Here is a 24137-nt window from a genome sequence, read left to right as displayed (position 1 = left end):
TGTTTGTATTACTGATGTAGGTCAGACTAGGAAAAACTGGTTCATGTAGTAGGTGTGTCCAGTTTTATGTTCATTGGAGTGGCTGAGTAACATTGATTTGATACAGCATAATATAATAGCAGTTTGAACAAAGTTTTTTATCCCTTTTGACTAACTTGTCCGCAGTTTTGGGTTGACCGTTTTCCCATTCATTTCATCAGAGGCACCAGCCTCACAGTTGAGGTAGCTGGAGTACTTGGCGGGCATCAAGCGCAGAGAACCGGACACAGGACAGAACACTACTGGGAATGTACCGAAGTTGTAAGCAGGCTGGGAACAGGACAGGTTGTAGGGGTTTTTTTTCGGTGTATGCAGGTGACACATCTGTCAATCAAACAGCAAAAGTCGAAAAGGGAGTTTTGCTGCGGAAGATTTGTCTTTTCACTCTGTTCTTAAAATAGTTGTCTGAATGCCTTTGGTGTGGCTTTTATATTCTTTTTTCTTTAAGAAATTAGTCTTTCAACTTGCCAAGGTCATGTAATGTCTATTAGAGGTAGACTAAAAAATAGAGCATATTTATTTAGAAAATATTGTGGGCATACAGTCAGCTTTTGTTGTTGCTAGAGCTCAATTTGGTCCTTCTCTCTCTCTCTCTCTCTCTCTCTCTCTCTCTCTCTCTCTCTCTCTCTCTCTCTCTCTCTCTCTCTCTCTCTCTCTCTCTCTCTCTCTCTCTCTCTCTCTCTCTCTCTCTCTCTCTCTCTCTCTCTCTCTCTCTCTCTCTCTCTCTCTCTCTCTCTCTCTCTCTCTCTCTCTCTCTCTCTCTCTCTATTAGTGCCGTTCTCTTCCCTGCCTCATGCCTCATTTTGTGGAAAAGAGGAGGGACTGGCTAAGTAATTCTACACCTGCTCAATTCATGAATGTTACTGTAACTTGCTGAACTGCCCTGACAAGTGCAGGGGCTAAAACACGTTAACTGAGTGAAAGCTGGCAGACCTGGCTGCATCTCACCAGCAGAGTCATTTCGCTACCCGTCTTAGGGAAAAGCCAAGGCTGGGGAGGAGGAAAAGGAAGAGAAAAAATAAACAATTGCCTAAAAAAAAAAGAACTGACCACAGCCTCAAATGATTTCTTGGAAGAATGATTGAGCTTGGTGTGGGCTCCCTGCCATTCAACATGTCTTTAGAGGAAAGTGCTGTGAAAGACATAGCAGAACGTGAACTGGATTGCTCCGAGGAATTGGAAGACGTTGTCCCGGGGCACATTGCCAGCTTACCTCTGGATCTGTTCCCACCAAGGGACTTCAGAGGGAAGTTTAAAAAGATGCGCCATAAGAAGAGGCCAACCATCCTTGAAAGTAGGTGCCACTTTATCTTTGAGGAACGGTGGTGATTACGTGATGATTTCCCAATTGATTTTGTCAGCGGTGAGACTTTGAAAGATGTTTTTGGGAGATTTCATAGACTGCATCAAGTAACGAACTCAGCACCAACAAATTGATACTGAACATGTTTCAGCTCTAACTGCCATCACTTTGAGAAATGCCTCACCTTTGGCTTGTATTTATCGTAGTTACTAAAGACTCTTGCTGTTTGTTGGATTCACTTAAATAACAAAACAGTGGAAGGGTACATTACATAATAAGTATGGTACAAGAGGTTTTAATTGGCTTTCAGTGCTTGGGAATCTTAACATTTCAAGCTCATTGTCATGAATCACCATCACTGGCTTCACTTTACAAAGACCACTTTCTTCGTTGTGTCCTTGGAATGGTCGGGAGTGAAGTTAAATCATGATCTGTCATAAAAATGTATCAGTAACAGTACAATGGGCCTCATTCATCAATCGTTCATACGTACAGATGTGTCCTTGCACAATCATGGAATTTTTTTAGCTCTCAAGATTTTCTGACAGTCAGCAGCAAAGCCTGATGGTTATTTGTAATTTCTTCCCCCCAACATTTACTATCTACCTGTTGCAATGAGCAATCACCCAGGCTTGCAAAGACATCAGTGTTAGCCGGCTGGTGTCTAAATTCAGGGCTTACCCAGACTCTGCACTGGTCTCTGAGACAAACTTCAGGGCTAGAAAATTCCATGGGTGTGTCAGAACAAATTTGCATGTACGAACAATTGATGAATGAGGCCCAAATGAGCTTAAATGAATAATTTGGGAGGCTAAAGGACTAAGTGGCAAAGGGAGACAGAGAGAGGAAGAAATGAGGGACACCAGGGGCAGAGAGTATAAGAAGAAGTCAAGAGTTTGAGCTGATACCACAAGGATGGCTTGACCAGACAGACATGCCTGACATTCCTCACCTTCATCAGAGCTTGTAAATGCTTTTAATAAGTGCTTGGTGTGACAAAGTCATCACCCACTTTAAAAGCCCAGTTAATGAACATTTTATCATTTGTAACTAAAATGCCTCTGATTGATAAGGCTCTTTTGATTTCATTTCAAGAGCGAACATAAATTTGGTGATTTTGACAATCAACAGATGTGCAAGGTATGTGTATCTGATACTGAGAGCATATAGCAACTCAGACATTACCAACTTCCATGCAGTGCCATCACTTGTCTCCATCATTCCCAAGAATCTGTCAGTGTAAGACCACGTCTAAATGGAGCACATTCCCCCGTGACAAGCACAGAGACATCAAGATTAGGTGTTATGCCATAAACACGGTTAAAGATCCTCAGGGATTACAGTAGGTCATATATTTTTCTGCTAGCGAGACTGAGAGGCAGACTTTCATAATGTGATATGATACTAGCTTGTAATTAGTTGTCTTCTTTGGCATGGCACATCACGGTGGCATTTTCATTAGACAGATCTCTAGTAAGCCGCCATGGTTGTAAAAATGCATGTTTTATTGCTTTCTAGTGCAGTAAACTCCCGTCTGTGTGAAAGACAGGTCCATTCAGCAAGCTTTCACTCCTTAATTAGCTGCCGTTATAAAGTGAAGACTCAGCCTTTCAGGACGGTAGAGGCCCTTCTTGTGAAAATCATTCCCCACTGTTGTTCGAAGTGTACCGTATTTTTGAAATGAGGAGAGGAACACTTAGAGGTTTGGATTTTTACTATTGTATCACTGTGTGTTAGTGGCCCTGACTGAATTTGAAGACATCAATTATTTTTGTTGTAATGTTAAACTTGGGCGTCCGAGTGGCGTGGCAGTCTATTCCTTTGCCTACCAACACAGGGATCGCCATTTCGAATCCCCGTGTTACCTCCGGCTTGGTCGGGTGTCCCTACAGACACAATTGGCCGTGTCTGCTGGTGGGAAGTCAAATGTGAGTATGTGTCCTGGTCGCTGCACTAGCGCCTCCTCTGGTCGATCAGGGCACCTGTTCGAGGGGAAGGAGAACTGGGGGGAATAGCGCGATCCTCCCATGCGCTACGTCCACCTGGTGAAACTTCTCACTGTCAGGTGAAAAGAAGCGGCTGGAGACTCCACATGTATCGGAGGAGGCATGTGGTAGCCTGCAGCCCTCCCTGGATCGGCAGAGGGGGTGGAGCGGTGACGGGGATGGCTCGGAAGAGTGGGGTAATTGGCCAAATACAACTGGGGAGAAAAAGTGAGGAAAAAATATTAAACTTGTGTATTAAAAACTATTACAAAATGATGTAACAGTTTCACAGAAATGGTCCAAATTCAAACAAAATTGCATCTACCAAAAGTCAAGGCGAGACTACTTTCTGCCCTCTGGGGAACCGCTGTGTAAGTATAGATGGAGAGTAATGGTCTTAATGCGTTGGCTAGAAAGTGGTGATGTTTGCTTGTGAGATTTATCACCAAGTTGTAGTTAGTTACAACACTGCTCGAGCTGATATCGACTATTTTCAGCTCCGCAATGCGCTCATGATTTATGTACTTGGTCCCACATTCCAGCACCGCTATTTGATGTAAATGGTAACGGCTTTGTTGTTTCAAATGTGTTGTTCTGTTTAGGAGGTTGATCATTTCTATGATTTAACTCGAGACGCAGGGAGGTCCGGGGTTGTCTAAACTGTCTGCCTCCATTCAAACTTTTCCTGTGTAGCAGCCTTGTTTAAAAAAAAAAGTGCATTTTTCTAAGTGGGAAATTACATAATCATTTACCCATGGGAAGGCCTTCTACTGGCCAACATAAGATGACCAGATTAAGGCTGATGGACGAGGCACTGAAGCAAGCTTGTTTACCCTCTTACCTTAAAAATCATTGATTAAGGCAGCGTTGAGTTTTCAATACTTGATCGTGTTTTGCAGTAGTCATAGCAGTCGGCATCTAAATTAATCTAAACCCCAGCTTCTCACAGATTTACCCAGACAATTCAGTTGGCTAACACTGGCGTGCTGTCTTTCTACTCGCCTCATATTTTATTGGTCCAGTGCAATGGACCCCACTTGTGGTGTCACCTACATCAAGTGGGTCTCGGAGTCTTTGACGCCCCCATATAACATGGGCACCCTGGAGGAAGTTGACGGTAATGTACGTTTTTCCCTGGATGTAAGAAAAATCATGGATTTGCTCCCTCAAAGAAGCCATGGAACGCGTTACTTTTTTTTTTTTTTACATTAACATAAGGGCAACCATTTCCTAGAAGACAAACTGGCTGTTGGCTGAAAATGTGTGAGTGCATTATGTAATGAAGACCAAGTGGTTATCACTTGATGGACAGAGTTCTGATAGGATTAAATTAATAGTGCTGAGAGGCAGTGGAGAAAGGGGGATTGGGAGATGGCTTTCATAGCTCACGTGGATGAAGTTGTGTATCTGGCATAGAATGTGCAAAATATATCATCAACATAAGGATTCAACAAAAGTTGTGTAGCAGATTTTTTTTTTATTATTTCAGTGTACTTGGAACTGGATCATGGAAAGAACTTGAAGTGATACTGACATCAAAAGCTGAAAATTCCTATTGATAGGCTATGTTCCGAGTTGGAATGTGACCACGGGGAAATTCAGTGGCGAAATTCAGTTCCATGGAGAAATTCAGTGGAGAAATTCAGTTCCGAGTTGGAATGTGACCACGGAGAAATTGTGCCGGTGGATACGTAGACACCAGTCAATTTGCATAATAGGGTTACACAGCCCTCTATCCTACGTATATGAGAGCTGTGGATAACTGTATCCATGTCAAGCGGCACCGCGCTACCGCTCATGTTTAAAACCCTAAGATAAAAACTTTATATCCACGTACCTGTGTGTTATTGTTGTTTGTAACAGGTTTTGAGTTATGACATCAAAATACTCTGAATTGTGATATTATCGATGTTTATCGGTCAGTTATCATGTCGGCGGACATGAGCGGTATGAGCGGTAGCGGTAGCGTGGTGACGCCAGGAAGACAGTAGCCAATAGCTTTGGATTCATAAAACCACACCTATTTTCGGTTATGATTCAAACTCCCAATGTTAAAAATGTGTCCAGAAAGGGCATGTCAGTCTCTCTTTAAGGGCATCTATTTGAAAATGTTCAGAGGACAGTATTCATTGGCCTATGTGGCGTTTGCCTGTATCTTAATATTTTTGATCACCACAGTCAAGATGAGCGTTGTACTGTACATTAATGTGAAGCCTTGTCCTTGTTCCTCCCACTTAGGAACAGATTAATCTTTTCTAGCGCTGTTATTTCAGGCGCCATGACTAATGATGCAAATACATAGATATCTGATCATAGTTGCCGCCCCACTGTTTCTTTCTCCCACTCCAATGTTCTCCACTTATCTCTTGATTTTCCTCAAAGCGAACAGCAGAAAGCAGGTGACTTCAACCAAGACCCAGGGTACACACTACAGCAAAATACTGAGGGAATGTACATCAAATATTGACCTGGTTTTGGATATTCATGTACAGTCTGTGCGAAGTTGCTGCTGTAAAGTGAAAAAGGTTAAAAGCCGACAGTCATCCCTCTTTGCCCTGATCCCCTGTTTACATTCAACGAAAGCTTTTTAATCCCAGCCGCTTGCTGATCACTTGAGTATTTCCTTTCCTCTGGTCTCCCAGATGGTCCCTATAATGTGGTTTGCATCCTGCATTCTACATTTCCAGCGCTCAGTGGCGGCCGCTTGATCAGATGCTCCCAGGCACGCTTGAATCCCTGCGCAACCCCTATGCTATCATTGTTATCAGGCCCTGCATGCAGACAAACAGTAGTTATTATTAACTGCGCGCCGCTAAGAGGATTGCTTCCTGCACTCCCAGCCTCCGCGCAGTTATTTAAAGGGAGTTTGCTTCGCCCGCCCGCTGCCTGCCACAGCTTTTACACAGAGCGAGAGAGAGCGAGAGAGATTTGGAGAGAGAGAGATTTAGCGGAGCAGAGGAAGTGAAAGAGAGAGAGGGAGAGTGGGCTGACCGCCAAGGACAGGACACAGAGGAAGGAGGGTTGGAGCAGTAGTGGTGTGTTCTCCCTGCTTTCTCGTCAGCGTCACAGTGTTGTGCGCGTCATCGTGAGGTGACATCGGGTTCTACCTGCTGGTACTGGCTCGGCTACCGCTGCTTCTGGAGAGTAGACCACAACCAGAGGGGAGTAGTCAACAGGGCAGCTGCAGCCATGACCAGCCAGCAGGACTCTGGCTTCTTCGAGATCAGCATCAAATCGCTGTTAAAATCATGGAGTGGCAGTGAGTAGTGGCTTACTTGTTGTTTGGTAGTTTGTTGTTGTGCGTCTTTGTTGTTGTTGTTATTCTGAGGTCACTCGGCTAACTGGGGATGCTAACCCCTTTTTCCTGTTGCTGTCGTTGGAGAGAACGTGCCGCTGTGTATTCTCTGCCAGGCTGAGCAAGATTTTATTTTTCAGCATGTCATGTCAGTTGAGGAAAATTCGAAGCGCTTCACTTCTTGCTAAAAGGGGGGGCTCACTTCAGACAAGTTCTGTGTCGCCTCATAGGAACAACAGGAGCCATGACTAAGACGCCCACCTTAAGCATCTACTGAGAGCTGTTAGATCAGATAGAGGGGCCCACCGGACACAGGCCCTCAAAACACTAGTCACCGCTTAATGATGACATGCTCACAAGAAATGTCAGTCCCAGGCTCATGTTAGTTGAGGTTGTTTATATGTCAGTCTCACTTCCTTTATTTGTGGCTGCATGTCTCTCATTTTCATTTTGTTTCTTAGGCTGGAGCTTTCTTTTGTTTCGGATGTCCATCACAGAGTCTAAATAGCTCCTATTATGTGCCAGGACAGTGTAATAGGATTAGTGAAGGTTCAGCTTGGTTGCATGTCCTGTCCGAAGCTCGCAGACTTCCATGTACACAGAGATGAGAAGGAATACCTCATACACTTCTGATACCATACATTTTTATCATGTAATTCATGAGAGGTTTGTGATCAAGCCTCACTTTCTCTGGAAGTATGATTTTAAAAGACATCATGCCCATAAATATGTGAAAACATTAGATACAAACTGGCAGATTCCCATTCAGAATAATGCATTGTCAGAATTTGGGTTAATCAAACCTGCAGATATCTGTGCTGCTGATGAATGTAGGCAACATTTTGTATTTTGAATAATGATAATAATAATTTTTATATAAATATAACTTTTCAGCACAAAGATACAAGTGCTTCACAAGGAGTGATAACAGAAGTTAAGGGGAATTAAAACAAATGGAAGACAAAAGAAATCACACTACACGATGGAGTCATAATGTTATCAGTTATTTTTTTCTGTGAAATGGTAGGCTTTCATAATTGTTAAGGTTGAGCAGAGTTGCTAGCAAGTGAGCTGTAACTCTCAGATACCTGGATAGGCCCTGTATATACCTATTGATCGTTAATGTAAAGAAATAATGTTGAACATGCTGTCCCTGTCAACACTGTGTACATTGTGCCATCTCCTGATGATGTTGCATAATCCTCTGAGTAGGTCACTGCTGATGAAGGCACAGACCAACATTGTGTCACTGTAGGCCTGCAGTTATGCTCTTAACTTGTTTGATAATTGTGGGAACTGTTAATCTCATCTCTCCCACTAAACACATTGCCTCCATTCAAACGGGCAATTATGTAATAAGGCACAAGATAGCAAAAGAGGCAATGTTTTTTAATCATTACACTGACTTAACACACTAGCGTTGTATGGGATGTCAAAGGTACGAGCTGCTGAGCAGGATCATTCCTTCGTGTTTCCCACGTAAAGAATGAGGCTTGAGGACAGAAAATGTATGTGGTGTACACTGTACCACACGTTCCTCTGTTGTTTGTCAGTCACTGCATGTTTCATGACTGCAAGGTGGACCCTGCACAAGTCTTCTGGTTTGGTTTCTCATTAGCTGATATAGCCAACCAACACATGTGAGTGTGGGGCCAGCAATGCAGAAGTGGTAAAATGGAAGGCAGGAGATGTCAGGTCTTGTTTTCAACTTTTTTACTTCCTCGATGCCTCCATCCACCACAGACTTGTAGGATCTGCCGTGAGGCAATCAGATCAGCAGAAGAGTTGCAGTGGGTAAAAGCAAAGGTGTAAACTCTTAAAGTTGGCTCAACAAAGCATTTTATCAATACAGTTCTTGGTTATGGTCCCCTTGATGCAGTTTTTGCTTATTTTGATTTTTTTTGTTGTTGCTTATTTGTCGTTTTCTTTTTGTTTATAAGCCCCTGAGGCATTTTTGCCTCAACTTATGTGAATGTGTAATCTGTAATTATTTTTGCTTGTTTTTATTACTTCCTCCCCATGTTTTATTACTAATCAAAAATGAAACTAAACTAAACCTTTCATGTGAGGAACCTTCACCTTTGGTATGCAGCATTGCTTCACCTCAGTGGTTTCCTTCCTGTGTAAAAGGTAGAAAACCCTATTTTAATACCTTTGTGAACTGCGCATAGTACAGATGGACTCTGTGTGAACCAGGTGTACATCACCCCCACGGGTACTTAGATAAAGGGCCTAAAATGCTCTTCCGGCATGATGTCAGCCTACTAAAAGAGGACTGATGTTCAAAGGCCTGAGGCTGGCATTTTAATCTGCTCTTCAGAGTGGTCTGTAATCACTCTATGGCTTCATTCTCTTTTGTTCCCTTTCTTATTTATGTGTTTTTTTTTTTCTGAGAAAGTTAAAACCATGATGATGCCATGCTGTGAGGACGTTCTTGTCCCATTGGCTCTGCTGTCATCTGCCCTGTTGACAGACCTAGACAGATAGCCTAGTAAGCTCATTATGGTTAGTGTAGACTCCATAGTTGCTAAATATCAACTCCTTCCTTTATTTTGGGGGGGGGGGTTTCCCCCTTTTTCTCCCCAATTGTAGTTGGCCAACTACCATCTCAGTTGCTGCTCCGCCCACTCTGCCGATCTGGGGAGGGCTGCAGACTACCACATGCCTCCTCTGATACATGTGGGGTCGCCAGCCGCTTCTTGTCACCTGACAGTTAGGAGTTTTGCCAGGGGGACGTAGCATGTGGGAGGATCACGCTATTTCCCCCCCCCCCGAACAGGTGCCCCGACTGACCAGAGGAGGCGATAGTGTAGCGACCAGGACACATACCCACATCCGGCTCCCCACCCACAAACAGCCAATTGTGTCTGTAGGGACGCCCGACCAAGCCGGAGGTAACAGGGATTCGAACCGGCAATCCCCGTGTTGGTAGGCAACGGAATAGACCGCCACGCTACCCGGACACCCTCATCAACTCCTTCCTTGATACCTTGATGCCAGCTACCCTTGTAGGAAATTTCCAGTTCTGTGGTTCTTTATTTACAAAAGAAGTGACTGTACTTTCTCTGAAGTCAGTTAAGTTGTTATTTACTGATGTCAAGATTTGGCAGTAAGATGCTACTCTATGTAGAATTTATGTATCCATTTTCAGTTTTACTAGAGAAGTATGGGCATTATGGAGCATGTGGCCGTTGACTCTAATCGTCACGTTTGACTGTAAGCCGAATGACCTAAATCAGACAGTTTCTACAACGCATCCGCTTTTATGAACACTTGCCTTCAGTGGAGTCCCTGTGAGCACAATATCCATTTATTCGCTGTCTAGGAGAAAGGTTAATAAAGGGGTGTGTTGGCGCCGCCATTTTCGTGTGGGATAAACTATTTAGGTTCTTTTTTTTTTAGCGGAGCTAATGAAACACACAGCTCACATTGGTTGCCAGTCAAGTCAAGTCAATTTTATTTGTATAGCCCAATATCACAAATTACTAATTTGCCTCAAGGGGTTTTACAGCAACACAACATCCTGTCCTTAGACTCTTGCATCAGATAAGGAACAACTCCCTAAAAAAAAAAACCTTTAGCTGGGAGAAAAAATAGAAAAAAACCTCAGGGAGAGCAACAGAGGAGGGATCTCTCTCCCAAGATGGACAGCATGCAATGGATGTTGTGTTTACATAATTTACACAATACAACATTGAAAGAGGATAACAGTTATAATGGACTTGTAAAATTTATGAAGAATATGATGCACAGGATGCCAAGCAGTGTCCAGATGCCACCGGAACAGCCCAGGACCCAAGCCACGCGACCAGCATCACAATGTAAAAAAAATAAAAAAATAAACCGGAAAAGAGAACATCTTTAATGGCGTATGCACATTTCATCAAAATGGCTGCATATTATGCATTACATGTGATGTATGAGATCATACATGTTAACACCCCCACTTGATCTCATACCGTACAGATCATACAACACATTCTATAACCAACAACTTAAGGCACTTACAATCACATGTCTTGATGGAGCTTAAACACCAAAGATAAAACTCATAAATTTCTCCATCTTGAACTTTGTCATTGGTTTAGTCATAACATCTGCAACCATATCCACTGTAGGACAATATGCAATTGTTTTCATGCCATCCTTGAGTGCTGAACGAACGAAATGATACCTAATGTCAATATGTTTGTGCCTACACGCTGGGTCTATGGACAGAGCAATTGCACCTTGGTTATCCTTTAAAATCTTCACTGGTGCATACTGGCACTCACTCTCCATCCCATTCAGTAACTGTTCAACATATAGACTTTCTTGCGTGGTTGCAGCCAACGCCATGTATTCATCTTCACATGTTGATAAAGTGGCGGCATGGTGGCGCAGTGGTTAGCACAGTCGCCTCACAGCAAGAAGGTCCTGGGTTCGAGCCCCAGGGTTGTCCAACCTTGGGGGTCGTCTCGGGTCGTCCTCTGTGTGGAGTTTGCATGTTCTCCCTGTGTCTGCGTGGGTTTCCTCCATGTGCTCTGGTTTCCTCCCACAGTTCAAAGACGTAGGTCAGGTGAATCGGCCGTACTAAATTGCCCCTAGGTATGAATGCGTGGGCGTGGGCGTGGGTGTGGGCGTGGGCCCTGTGTGATGGCCAGGCAGGGTGTCTCCCCACCTGCTGCCCAATGACTGCTGGTATAGGATGCAGCATCCTCGCGACCCTGAGAGCAGGATAAGCAGTTCAGATAATGGATGGATGTTGATAACGCAACCGTGACATTCTTCTTTGATTTCCAAGAAACGAGTGGACCATTTTCAGTTAAGCTAAAACAGTATCCTGTAGTTCTTCGCCTGTCACTCAAATCAGATGCCCAGTCAGAATCACTATATGCCACACGTTTTAGATTTGTGTCACTTTTCCTTTAGCACAACTCATGATCAATTGCACCTTTCAGGTACCTCATCACATGTTTAGCTGTCAACCAGCATTGTTCATTTGGTTCAGACAAATGCTGTGATAGCTTACTCACACCCCAGCTTAGATCAGGTCTCGTACATGTTATTATCTAAATCAAGCTCCCCACTACCTCACGGCATCTCTTGGGATCAACAGGGTCAGCATCTCTATTGTGCTCTAACTTCTGTTCACATGCGGTTGACCTTGGTTTACAGTCTGACATGCTAGATCTTTCCAGTACCTTTGAGATGTACTTTTTCTGATTCATCTTCACAACTCCTTCATCCTGATCAAAATTAATGCCTAGGAAATGTTTCAGTTTTCCTAGATCCTTCATCTTAAATTTTACGGTCAATGTTTTCATCAGATGGCCTGGCGGCCTGTCCAGGGTGTCTCTCCGCCTGCCGCCCAATGACTGCTTGAATAGGCTCCAGCATCCCCATGACCCTGAGAGCAGGATAAGTGGTTCAGATAATGGGTGGATGGATGTTTTCGTCACATCATTCAATAAATCATCATTACTGGCAGCAATAATCAAGTCATCAACCCGAATTACAAGTATTGCTCTTTCTTTTCCAATTTGTTTGCGGTAGATACAATGATCGGCTAGATTCTGTACAAAACTGTTCTCGCTTAGGTAATCGTTCAGCATTTTGTTCCAATTTCTACCTGGCTGTTTCAGACCATACAGTGACTTGTTCAGTTTACAGACTAGTTTTTCACCTGTGTCCAAAGTCACCTCTTTCATAGCATTAGCCCAAATCTCTGACTCAGTTAAGTTTATAGCTTCTTTGAAAGTTTGTGGTACATCATACATCCTGTAACAATAATCAGTGTTAGTCAACATCTGGTCATTAGATCCAACATCAGATATGTAATCAGAGAGGTACTCAAGGGCTCTCCTATTTATTTTGGGGTAGCGAGACTCGTGGCCTTTTCCCTCTATTTGAGTAGTACCTTGGCTATCAGAAGTTCCCATCTGACACACTTCTGTCTTCCCTTGACTCTGGTCAGTTACGTCTGCACTTGACATGGGGGACACATATCTCTTCCCATGGAAATCATCATCTGCTATCGTCGGGTCTGTCTGGGTTTCATGTTCAACCACACAAACCTGTGTTTTAGGACTTTCCTAGTGTCAGGGTAGTAAACTAAATATGAAGGGCTATTTTTGTCATACCCTACAAAGATTCCCTTATCACATCTTGAATCTGACTTCTTCTTGTCATGTTGGTATGCATAGCACACAGATCCAAATGCCCTCATCCTAGAAAGGTTAGGTTTCTTCCCTGTCAACATGTAGTATGGAGTTTGTCGAGTTCTGCCATTAAAGCATCTGTTGCGTATTGCTGCAGCAGTCATTACAGCATACATCCACAATTCCTTTGGTAGATTGCTTTCTATCAGCATACACCTTGCCATATCGAATAGGGCTCGCCAGTTTCTCTCAGCAGTGACATTTTGATGTGGCAAGTATGTTGCTGAGGACTCATGTCTTATGCCATTCTTGTTAAGCAATGATTGAAACTCCTTCCCTGTGAATCCTGTGGCATTATCTGACCTAATACACTTCACAGTCCCATAAAGGGCTACATCAGCCAGAAACCTTTCAGTAGCTTTCACAAACACAGGAAGTACAGAAACACTGTACTTGAGTAATCATAAGTAAAGGCGAGAGCGTATCTGAACCCATCTTAAGCTACTGGGTCAATAGGACCAGCCAAATCAGTGTGCACTAGTTCAAGTGCTGCTTTTGCTCGTGCATCTGTTTCTCTGTTCCTGCTCTGAACAAATTTTCCTTGTGTGCAAATTTCTCAACTCAGTTTAGACATCAATTTTACCTTTAATTTCCATTCCCTCTACAACATTCTGCAACTTGGAAACATCATCATAATTGCAGTGACCAAGTATTTCGTGCCAAGTTTGAATGTCATAACAGCTGTTACAACTCATCTGTTCCATCATTTACAGTGTTCAAGTAATAAAGTCTATTGTATTCTTTAATGTCAAACTTGGTACCGCTCTTGTGGATGAGTTCGTCACATCCTTGTCCAAAGTTGATCAAAGCTCCGTTGGCCATCGCTGCTTTGATGGAGATGTCTTGTGGATACGACAGAATATACAGCACTTTCTCCAGCATAGCCGTCACCCGCTCTCCCTCACGGTTCACTAGGCTCACCTCAGCATCACTCCTCTTCAGTGCCATGCCGTTTGCCCTTGTACCGTCGGCCAACTCAATAAAGTGTTTTTCTGGCTGGAATGTGTCGTTGAATTTCTTAAACTTTCAGATGTCCGTGATTATGTGTGATGTCGCTCCTGTGTCGATCATAAGCTCCTTGTGCTTCAAGCGATTTTGCTGACAGTCACTCACTTTGACGGCATATGCGTGTTCTTCACCCCCTTCGTCAGCTGCTTGCATCACGTTATCTCTTTTTTTGCACCTGCAAGATGCGTCTTTGTGTGTTGAGCTTTTGCAGTAACCACACCACCGTTTCTTGTCTTTTTTGACATTCGTTCGGACATGCCCAGGCCTTATGTCCCTTTTCACCACAGTTGTAGCATGTAACATCTGGGCCGACACTCTTCTCTCTCCCTTTCCAGTCCGGGATTGAGGTAGTCACTTTCATCACGTTGTTATCAGAACTAGCACGATCCTTTTCTGTGTCTTTGAAACTTCTCAGCTTGGTTTTGAACTCGACAAAAGTTATGTCTTCATTACCTTGTGTGATGTGGATGACAAATGGCTTAAATGACTCTGGCAAACCTTTCAGGATCATTTCCATCAAAAGTCCATCAGTTAGTGTTTCGTCAGCATTTCTCAGTGCTGTAATTGTTGTTTCTGCCCAAATAATGTAGTCTGTGACACTTTCTTTTGCAGTTTTCTGTAAGGACACCAGCTCTGTGTATGGGCTAATCACACGGGGTTTTTCTTTGTCTGTGTAATGGTCCCTTGATATCTGAAGAGCTTTTCTTCCATGATCTGTTGCTTCTCTCATAACTAGGGACAGGCTTTTGTCATCCAAAAACGGAATCAATTCAGCATATGCCTCTTCATTTTTCTTGGTGTCCTCCTCTCTCGCTTCTTCTGTGTTAGGCTCATTTAGTATGGTCTACTTCAGGCCCAGCAGTCGCAGATGGCCCAAAAACTTCGTCTCCCAGAGCTCGTAATTCTTCTCATCTCCGTCAAAGCACAACCTATACCATCAACTTCCAACATCCCCCCTGGGCCCATAACCTGTTGGCTCAGCCATTTTCGTTCGGGGTAAACTATTTAGGTTCTTATTTTAATGGAGGCAATGAAACACACAGCTCACATTGGTTGCCAGTCGACACTGAAAAGAGAACATCTTTAATGGCGTATGCACATTTATCAAAATGGCTGCATGTTATGCATTACATATGACGTATGAGATCACACATGTTAACAGGGTGGAAGAGAGGATTAGATGTTAATGTTTTGCTATCAGAGAGCTTGCACTTCCCATTACCCATTTACATAAATGTGGTTCCAGTGTTTCTCACAACTGTAGACAGTTGCTCCCAAAGGTCCTTGTTGACATCTGAATGTTAGGTCCAGTTAAGGATGTCCGTGGTATCTAAATATCCACCCACTCTGTTCACAAAGGGCTTTGAAAATGGCTTTTGACTCAGTAGGACAAACTCTGAATGTGGATAGGGAAATGCAGTCTGTGTGTATGGGTGGGTGTGTGTGCGTGCATATTTGCATGCATGTGTGTGTTAAAGGGAGACAGTTGTTTTCCTGTTTGCATTGTCCTCCGGGGAGCACCACCATGCTCAGGGAATTTTTCAGCATGGCGATGATGTAATGCACACTGCGCCCAGGCCCCCTTGTTTGCCGAGTCACATGTGGCGTCTCAGAGCCTTGATACAGCGTCCAGTTCCCAGACCAAGAGAGAGGCTTTTGACTGCCACACTGCCTGCTTTCTTCATCTCCCATCTCCAGCTGGAGCCCTGAAACATGAGACTTATTCATTCAAATCAGATAAATTGTGGCGACATACAGTTGTCTGTGATGGGAAGCAATACCTAAATATTCAGCTCTGTCGAATGGTTTCTGTTTATGCCTTGTGTTCTTGAAAAACACAGCAGTTTTCTTCACTGGAATTTTCAAAAAAAAATCTTTCCTGAAGCCCCCATATACCCTGTCTTGGAAGGGAAGTATATGCTGTGACAAAGCCCGATAGAGAATTGTGTTTACACTTTGCTGGTCTGTGCCTCGTGCTTCAGGATCACAGGGGTGGGGGAGGGGGGGGCTGAACTGTCAGTATAGTGTGTACTCCGGGATAAATATAGTCGCACAACTATGCCACCATAGCATGTTAGACCTCATCACTGCTGTGCCTCAGCTAAAAATTCCCGCCTGACCTTCACTCTTGGAAAGGCAGTGGTTGGTCACAAGGCTAGGGCAAGCTATAGCAGAAGGCAGCAAGAAAGAGAGAGAACGGGGGAGCTCTAGAGATCGCGTGGTCTGCTGTCACAAATTCTACTCCCACTCTTGAAACAGACCCGTCACGGGCCTGCTCAACATAGAAACTATGCCGAGGAGGACAGAGCCAACGTACACACAAGACATGGAATTTAACGGATTTTGCTAGGGCAAGTTTGTCTTGACTCAAAAGCAATCCTGGATTCTGGGTCCTCCTTCCCCACTATGGACGGGATGGCTGTGTGCTGGAGTAAGGCCAGTGTTATCAGCTTCATCAAGGGCCTGGGTAGGTGCTGAGCTCCCATGGGTGACAGAAGTATGTTCTGAAAGCTGCGGCTGAAAGGCACATGTACAGCCGAGTTCCTCTAGGGGCATGTCAAAATCCTGCATGTGCTGAAGAGAGCTGGCAAAGAAGACCTGTATGCCAACGGCTGTCTTTTTTTTTCCGACACCCCCCCAATCACCGCCATTACTACCAAACACACACACTCACAGCCTTACCAGTGCTCCATGCTGCATAGTGTTGCTTGCTGCCATCTTGCTTTGAGCACAACAATGCTGTCCTTAAGTCTGCTTAACTCATATGTCAGTTGGCATCATATGTGCGTGGATATCGAACGGGTTCAGATTGACTTCCATGTCTACCTGTGTTGCTGCCCTGTTGTAACGCTTGCATTGTTTTTGAGTTCCAGTGTGGAAAAGCAATTACTGTGAGCCGAGCTGTTTTAAGCAATTAATTAGCACTCTAGTCAGCGCATTCACCTTTGACCCATCGGGAAATTGATGTCGTTGTCACCGGTCTGTCTTTTGGCAGAATGCAGACATCGTTAAATTGAATTTGACCTCAATTGTTAACTCCAGTTCCTTTCTTTAATACATGTGGTAGATATTTGTGGTGTTTACGTCATGGTTTGACAAACAGAGTATTCAAATTTCACAGTGCTCCCTGATAAAAATATGTTTTAGCATTTTGATATGGCTGCTGAGTATACCTCCACTGACAAAATAGACCTAAAACTTAATCAAGTGTTAACGCACTGTGTTAAAGTTTTAGAGCTGCAAGTGCAGCCAGCCAAGGCTTACTCAATGAGTATGAGTATTTATCTGGCATTTTATGTAAAATGTAAAGGGAAAAACTTGCTGTGATAAAATACAGCTGCTTTTTCTCATACAGTTGAGAAGAACAGGCTGTGGTGGTGCACAGCAGATTACAGCGGGGCTTCTATTATGTAATAGCTGTGGTCAGCAACAGCCATTCAAAATATCACACTGGAGAGAGACATATTTCTGTATCACAGCACTGTTGCAATATGATGAAATATGCATCCTGACCAGGCAGTGGTATACCATACTATGGATAAGAACAGGGATGTTAAAATAGCTTGTTAGTTTTTTACTGGTTATTGTTTCATCAATAAGTAGACAGTAACCACAGAGGTAATGAAATCAAACACTAACTTCCATTGACAAAAATAAGTGCAGAATGTGCATATATAGTTGGAGTTCTTGTCTTTTTGAGTGATGATTCAAATCATCTTTTAATCTGGGTAAGGCCATGAGGTGAATGAATTGCTAAAAAGTCTTCTTCAGTCAGGTGTTTGAAGTGGATTTTTCACATACTGTAGGCATAACTGTTCAGGTTTGCTGCTGATTATGTGCTTGGGGTCCGGTCTCATTTACCACAAGCATAGGTGTACACACACACATTCATAAACAAACACACACACACACACACTGAAAGAGAATCAGGCAGCTGAAAAAATGCAGGCTCTAACCCCGAGGCAGTCTAGTGTAGCTGTCCAAAAGCCTCTCTGAATATTTTACACATCAGAATATTTTACACGTTAGATTTAGAGCAGGCCCCGTTTTGAAGCCAGACATGCTGTAATTATGGGTTGGAGTGATTCAGACAAAGTGAACATTTCACACTTCTAATTACTAGATGGGTGGCGTGGTAGCGCAGTGGTTAGCGCGGTCGCCTCACAGCAAGAAGGTCCTGGGTTCGAGCCCCTGGGTCGTCCTCTGTGTGGCGTTTGCATGTGCTCCCTGTGTCTGCGTGCGGGTGCTCCGGCTTCCTCCCACAGTCCAAAGACATGTAGGTCAGGTGAATTGGCCATACTAAATTTCCTTTAGGTGTGAATGTGTCAGCCCTGTGATGGACTGGCAGCCTGTCCAGGGTGTCTCCCCGCCTGCCACCCAGTGACTGCTGGGCTAGGCTCCAGCATCCCGCGACCCTGAGCAGGATAAGCGGTTTGGATAATGGATGATAATTACTAGATGTTTGTACAAAGTTCTCTGCTGTTTATAGTGCGTTCATGTCTAAGGACATTCAAGTGTGACACTGAAGTAAATCTTGTGAGTTAGTTTGTTGGGTACCACAGGCAAAGCAGAGCCCTCAGTATTTGAGTGTACGCATCATAGTACTGACTGAAGGATCGTCACATGCAGCGGATTTTTTTGCTTTCTTCAAAGGTCATAATGTCCTTGGTACAAAACGAAAACACCGGACCATGGCTGCTGTGTTTTGATTTCCGTATGGACTCTGAGCTGTGTCGTTTGGGCACTCTCCCCCCAGGAATGTTCACCATGTTAGGAACTTCATCTCCATGTTTGGAAAATGTACAGTAATACCGTATTCGGTAATCTGTCTTGGTGAATCCCCGATCATTCACCGAACCCTTCGTGCATGCTTTGCACTTAAGTCGGCAAGAGTGTTCAGTTAAAAAAAAAAGCTGTTTACCAAACCTGATCTTTGTTTCTTTTTCTTTTCTTAGCCTCTCCCTTGGGGAACGGATACAGTAAACCTCCCATTCCTCAAGTCTGCTGCCCTCAAGGAGAGAAGGGCCCCCCAGCCATGATGCCCATCAGCATCGATCCAGAGAGCAAGCCGGGCGAATATGTCCTCAAGAGCCTTTTCGCAAACTTCACCACGCTGTCTGAGCGCAAGATCCGCATCATTATGGCCGAGCCGCTGGTGAGTCGGCAAAAAGCAGCAGTCTGCAGCAGCTTTGTATGTCTTGTGGTGTTCACTGCGGTTGCTTTGTTTTCCCTTTATAAGGAAGCATGAAGTGAAGTATTTAGCTGATGAGTTCCTTTTTGCCATAGAAAATCATACAACACCACAAAGAAAGCTTTGGTTGATATTGATGGATTTGTGACTATGTCAAGGACAACTGTATTGGCTGTATATAGTCCGTTGTCGTTGCTCTGGTGATTATGACGTTATTCACTATGAAAGCACTGTCACACAGTACTCACAAATATCCTGTTACACACTGTAGAGAACAATGCCTTCACAATTAACACAGTGCCACTAATTAAAGTTGTCCCTGTTGAGGCATTTTAAAGGAGGGGTTGCTGTCTTTAAGTCTCTACCAAGGTTTGTCAACAGCAAGTGTATCATCCGATCCTTAAAACTTATTTTCCATGAAATGCTGGCAGCATTCCGTAAAGCCCTGCTAATAAAACCCCGTAGCTGTTGAAACTCCATAGTGATGCATTACTGTCTGAGCCTTTGGGCATACAAGTGAGATCCAGGCACAAAAGGGTAGGTGTTGAATATACCTCCCCGAAAACATGTCATATTTAATCACTGTTGGCTGGGAAGCCTGGTAGTTATCTCTGAAATAATAGTCCTATTAGCACATCTACAAAGACACAGCCCGAGGACATAGTGTGGGAGTTTCAGCCAATGTCAGACTGCACTCTTCATAGTAAATGGATTTAGCTGTTTAACACATAAAAAAAACACAGCTCTGATGCTGGATGAAGTCATATTTCAAGACATTGATTTCTTGGCTTTCACACAGTACAGCTTTTATTAGTTCACTTTCATATTTTAGTGCCCATGCCATTTTTACTACGGAGTCCATTTTACGAACAGTTTCATTAAAGGAAAAGTCTGTGCTAAAATATACTTTACATAGGTTATTTCTATGGTCTGTGGTATATTTTGCTTAAATTCTGTAAACATTACTAAGTCATTACCCGAAAGAATCCAGACAGCTAAGCCATTTCTTGATGAGGTAATCGTGAAATGGATTTTGGAGCCCAGCTTTGTAAATAGTGTGACGGTCCATGTGCAATAAATGTGTGTATAACAGGTCCTATGTGCTTAAATATAGTTCACTTAAATAAAAATCAGTCAGTTGTCATTGGAAAAGTTCAAGGTGTAGTCTTTACTCCACCTGTCAGCAGAGAGGCTTAGGTCTTGACGCTTCGGGAGAATGTTTAGAAGTTTAATTTCTGGACCAGAATTTATAAGATTGCTCCACTGGAATATAGCAGGAAAGGGTGGCAGTATTAACACCCTAGGAGTTTATGTTTAATGTTTGTTTTTGTGATTTTAGAAACTTAATGCACCATGTACTGATGTCATGTCATGTCATGTCATGTCATGCAGGTACTCGTGTCAGTTTTACTGGAGAATTGCTTAGAAAGGAACCGTTAATTGCAAAAAACACACTTTTCTGCTGAAGTTTTGTTTAGAATATCGTTATTTTCAGACACTGTCAAATTCTCTCATAACGTGGCTTTAACCTTAACAGATGGGTTTGTGCAGTGTCTTGTGTGCACCAAATTCATCTGAGAGAAAATCAGATCATTATCGCAGTGCACCCATCTATCTTGGAACAACGAATTCTTTGCTTTAGGGTTTGCCCAGTTGTGTGATATTTTGTACAGGGAAATCACTGCATTTTCTGGTTAAGACTGAAGCATTTCCACAGGGAATTTATCAAGAAGTTATAAAACTGCCAAGCTGCCTATCATTGTCTTTATTTGATATTGTGACCTTGTCATGAACGGTATGGATCCATGAGCTATACTGACCAATTCGATGAAGGCGAAAATCTGTCAGTGAAGTCTTTGAATTAGTTTTTGTCTGGTGGGGGGTTGGTACAGGTTGTTAAGGTCACAAACAGCTGTCATTAGATAATTCTGTTGACAGACAGAAGGGGAAGAGCTTTGTCACCACTCACCACCTGCTCCTAGTCCCATGTAATAATCTAAGTCCTTTTGAAAGTCAACCAAAAATGACCAACTAGGCCAAATCCATATTCCAACAAAAGCTGCAGACTCCGACGCAGCAAGAACATATTCATCGGTAAAAGATGGCCAACCTGCTACCTTGTGCTTAGTTATCTTTGCAGTTTTCTTGGTGTGGTCGGGATTGCCAAGCTGTCCTCGGTTCTAGTGAATGCCATTTTTAGAAAGCTATTAGTCATGGCCCCGGATCCATAGTTATTTACAAGAGGAAACGTGTTCGTGCCATTTTTTTCAGTGAACCTCTAGAGAACAGGATGATGTTCTCAAGAGGTCTGTAGGGAGGATTGTCCTCTCTTTTATTTTCCCCTTCACTGAAGAGTACCTGAGTAATTATTTAGCCACTTGCCATTCAGTTGCTGCCACTAAGTTCGTCAATTTAGCTGGGGGGTTTTTTTCTTTTCTTTTTTTTAGTCAAAATATGTACTGTTTACACTATTGCTTATTAAGACAACTTTAAAAACAGGATTATTCCTAACAATGCATGTTGCTCATATTACATCATGTGCTGAAAATTGATTTACCCTACAATGCTTGAGCTCTCTGAACATAATAAATGTGAGCAATATGACACTGTGGGAGCCAGCCAACAAAGGCAATGAAGTCTTTCTAACGCCGATATTGAATGGTAAATTGACTCTTGTCAGCTTATTGCAGACAACCTTCATGGATGTAAGTGTTTCTCAGAAGCCCCAAAAAAGGTTCATTAGAACAGAGGCTTAACTAGTCTTCCAGCTGACTCAGAAATAACAACATTTCCACAAGCCAACATGTTGTCCATGGGTGGAAACATAAATTTAGTTTCGCACTGTGTCGTCTGGCCAACTAAACATAAGAGAGATACTAGATAACAGGAAGCTTAGAGTAGGTGTTTGTTTGGGGAAATACACCAATCAGCCAAAACATTAAAACCACTGACAGGTAAGTGAATAACACTGATTATCTTGTTAAAATGGCACTCGTCAAGGGGTGGGATATATTAGGCAGCAAGTGAACAGTCAGTTAGTTCTTGGAAGTTAATGTGTTGGAAGCAGCAAAAGCGTGGGCAAGCGTAAGGAGCTGAGCGACTTTGACAAAGGCAAAGTTGTGATGGCTAGATGGCTCGGTCAGAGCATCTCCAAAATGGCAGGTTTTTGTGGGGTGTTTCTGGTATGCAGTGATCAGTACCTACCAAAATTGGTCCAAGGAAGGACAACCGGAGCGTAGGCTACCCTGTCTGGTCCAAACCCAGAGAAGAGCTACTGTAGCTCAAATTGCTGAAAAAGTTAATGCTATTTATGATAGACAGGTGTCAGAGCACACAGTGCATCGCAGCTTGCTGCATATGGGGCTGCATAGCCGCAGACCGGTCAGAGTGCCCATGATGGCCCGTCCACTGCTGAAAGCACCTACAATGGGGACGTGAGTGTCAGAACTGGACCATGGAGCAACTGAAGAAGGTGGTCTGGTCTGATAAATCCCATTTTCTTTACATTATGTGGGCGGCTGGGTGCATGTGTTTCATTTACCTGGGGAAGAGATGGCACCAGGATGCACTATGGGAAGAAGACAAGCCAGTGGAGGCAGTGTGGTGCTCTGGGCAATGTTCTGCTGGGAAACCTGTGGTCCTGGCATTCACATGGATGTTACTTTGACATGTACCACCTACCTAAACATTGTTGCAGACCAAGTACACCCTTTTATGGCAACAGTATTCCCTGATAGCAGTGGCCTCACATGGTGTTAATGTTTTGGCTGATTAGTGTATAACGCAGTACTTTTATAACACACCAAAATATAGACATACCTTATGAGCATGCTTCTAAAGGCTTGGGAAATATTGAAGATTCCTGGAGATATTGCTCAAACATTGCTATAAACTAAATCTCCAGAAACCCTCTATGGATTTACACTGGTCCGTGTTGCTTCATCGAGCCAGTGATAAACGGTTTATAGCTCTCTGTATCAAAACAAGAAAGCTGGACCTAAGATACAAATTTAAAAAATGAAAAATAAGTATTCTATTGTCTACCATACCGGTTGGTGTTATGAAACTGTCCGTAAGCAGTATTCGTGGTCAATAAGCCAGGTAAGGAAATCACAGAAAGTTGAATCGGTTCAAATGGACACAACGTTTATTGAGAGAAATGTTTCATCACTCATCTAAGTGACCTCTTCAGTCTCAGCTAACTGCAGGTATCCCCACCCTTATAAACAATACAGTGGCATAACCACCAAGACCAACGATCGGTTTCATATGCAAATTACTGTGCCAAGGTACTGTGATCATGGTCACAGTAATTTACATACGTTTCATATGCATCAGTTGAGACTGAAGAAGTCATTTGGATGGGTGATGAAAAAATGAAACTTTTCTCCCAATAGACGTTGTGTCCAGATGAACTAATTCACCTTTCTGTGACGTCAGTAAGCAGGTTTCGTGTTAAGTACTACCAGATAGGGTGCCTGTAAAAGTCTGTAAGCTTTTGTCGTTCCATAGTGAGCAAGAGCCCTCTTTCTTTGTTATTGAAAATATTACGAGACCAGACATAAACATAATATAGAGAAGACTGCGAGAAGGCTGGTCGTATCAGACCAAGCTTTAGAAGTGAAGTGGGGGGCAATTTGTTTATCTATAAACGTATATATTCACTCAAACTTATACATACATGGTGGTAGACAAAACATGTTTCGGCATCAGGCTTTCATCACGGTATGTATTAGCACTCGAAGCCAACAAGCGCTGCAGCTGCCAAACTTGCCTAGTGTAGCTTTAATGTGTCTACACAAACGTCTCATGCTGCCATGATGTTTTGTTTTGTTTTGTTTTTTTTCTTGATCTGACTGGGTGCAGTAGCAAATAAATAATTAGGGATGTACCTCAGTGCTGGAGAAAAGTGTGTGAAAGTGCTTATGAGGGGCTTTTTTCCCCCCAGATGATTGAAGACTGTAATAATGGGGCCATCATTAATATCTCATTTCTAATTTGTGACATGGGGTGCTCCTGCCTGAAATTAGACTGATCGATGGCATTCTCACCAGTGGAGGGTTATAATTTACACTTCAAAAATACTCCTCTCAGACGTAGCCTGACATATAGAAAG

The 24137-nt window shown here is 43.2% G+C and overlaps 1 protein-coding gene across 1 annotated transcript in view; it reads left to right on the top strand.

Annotated features, from left to right (window-relative positions):
* Positions 1-1152: 1152 nt before the first annotated feature.
* LOC130115932 (protein furry homolog) overlaps positions 1153-24137 on the top strand; it is a 75002-nt gene continuing 52017 nt past the window's right edge. The window contains exons 1-2 of the mRNA XM_056283819.1: positions 1153-1333; positions 18786-18985. Coding sequence (XP_056139794.1) covers positions 1153-1333; positions 18786-18985 — 381 coding nt within the window. The remainder of the gene's footprint in view (positions 1334-18785; positions 18986-24137) is intronic.

The sequence above is a fragment of the Lampris incognitus genome, chromosome 7 (genome assembly GCF_029633865.1).
Source record: "Lampris incognitus isolate fLamInc1 chromosome 7, fLamInc1.hap2, whole genome shotgun sequence".
Classification (NCBI taxonomy): Eukaryota; Metazoa; Chordata; class Actinopteri; order Lampriformes; family Lampridae; genus Lampris; species Lampris incognitus.
This window is presented reverse-complemented; position numbering and strand designations above follow the sequence as displayed.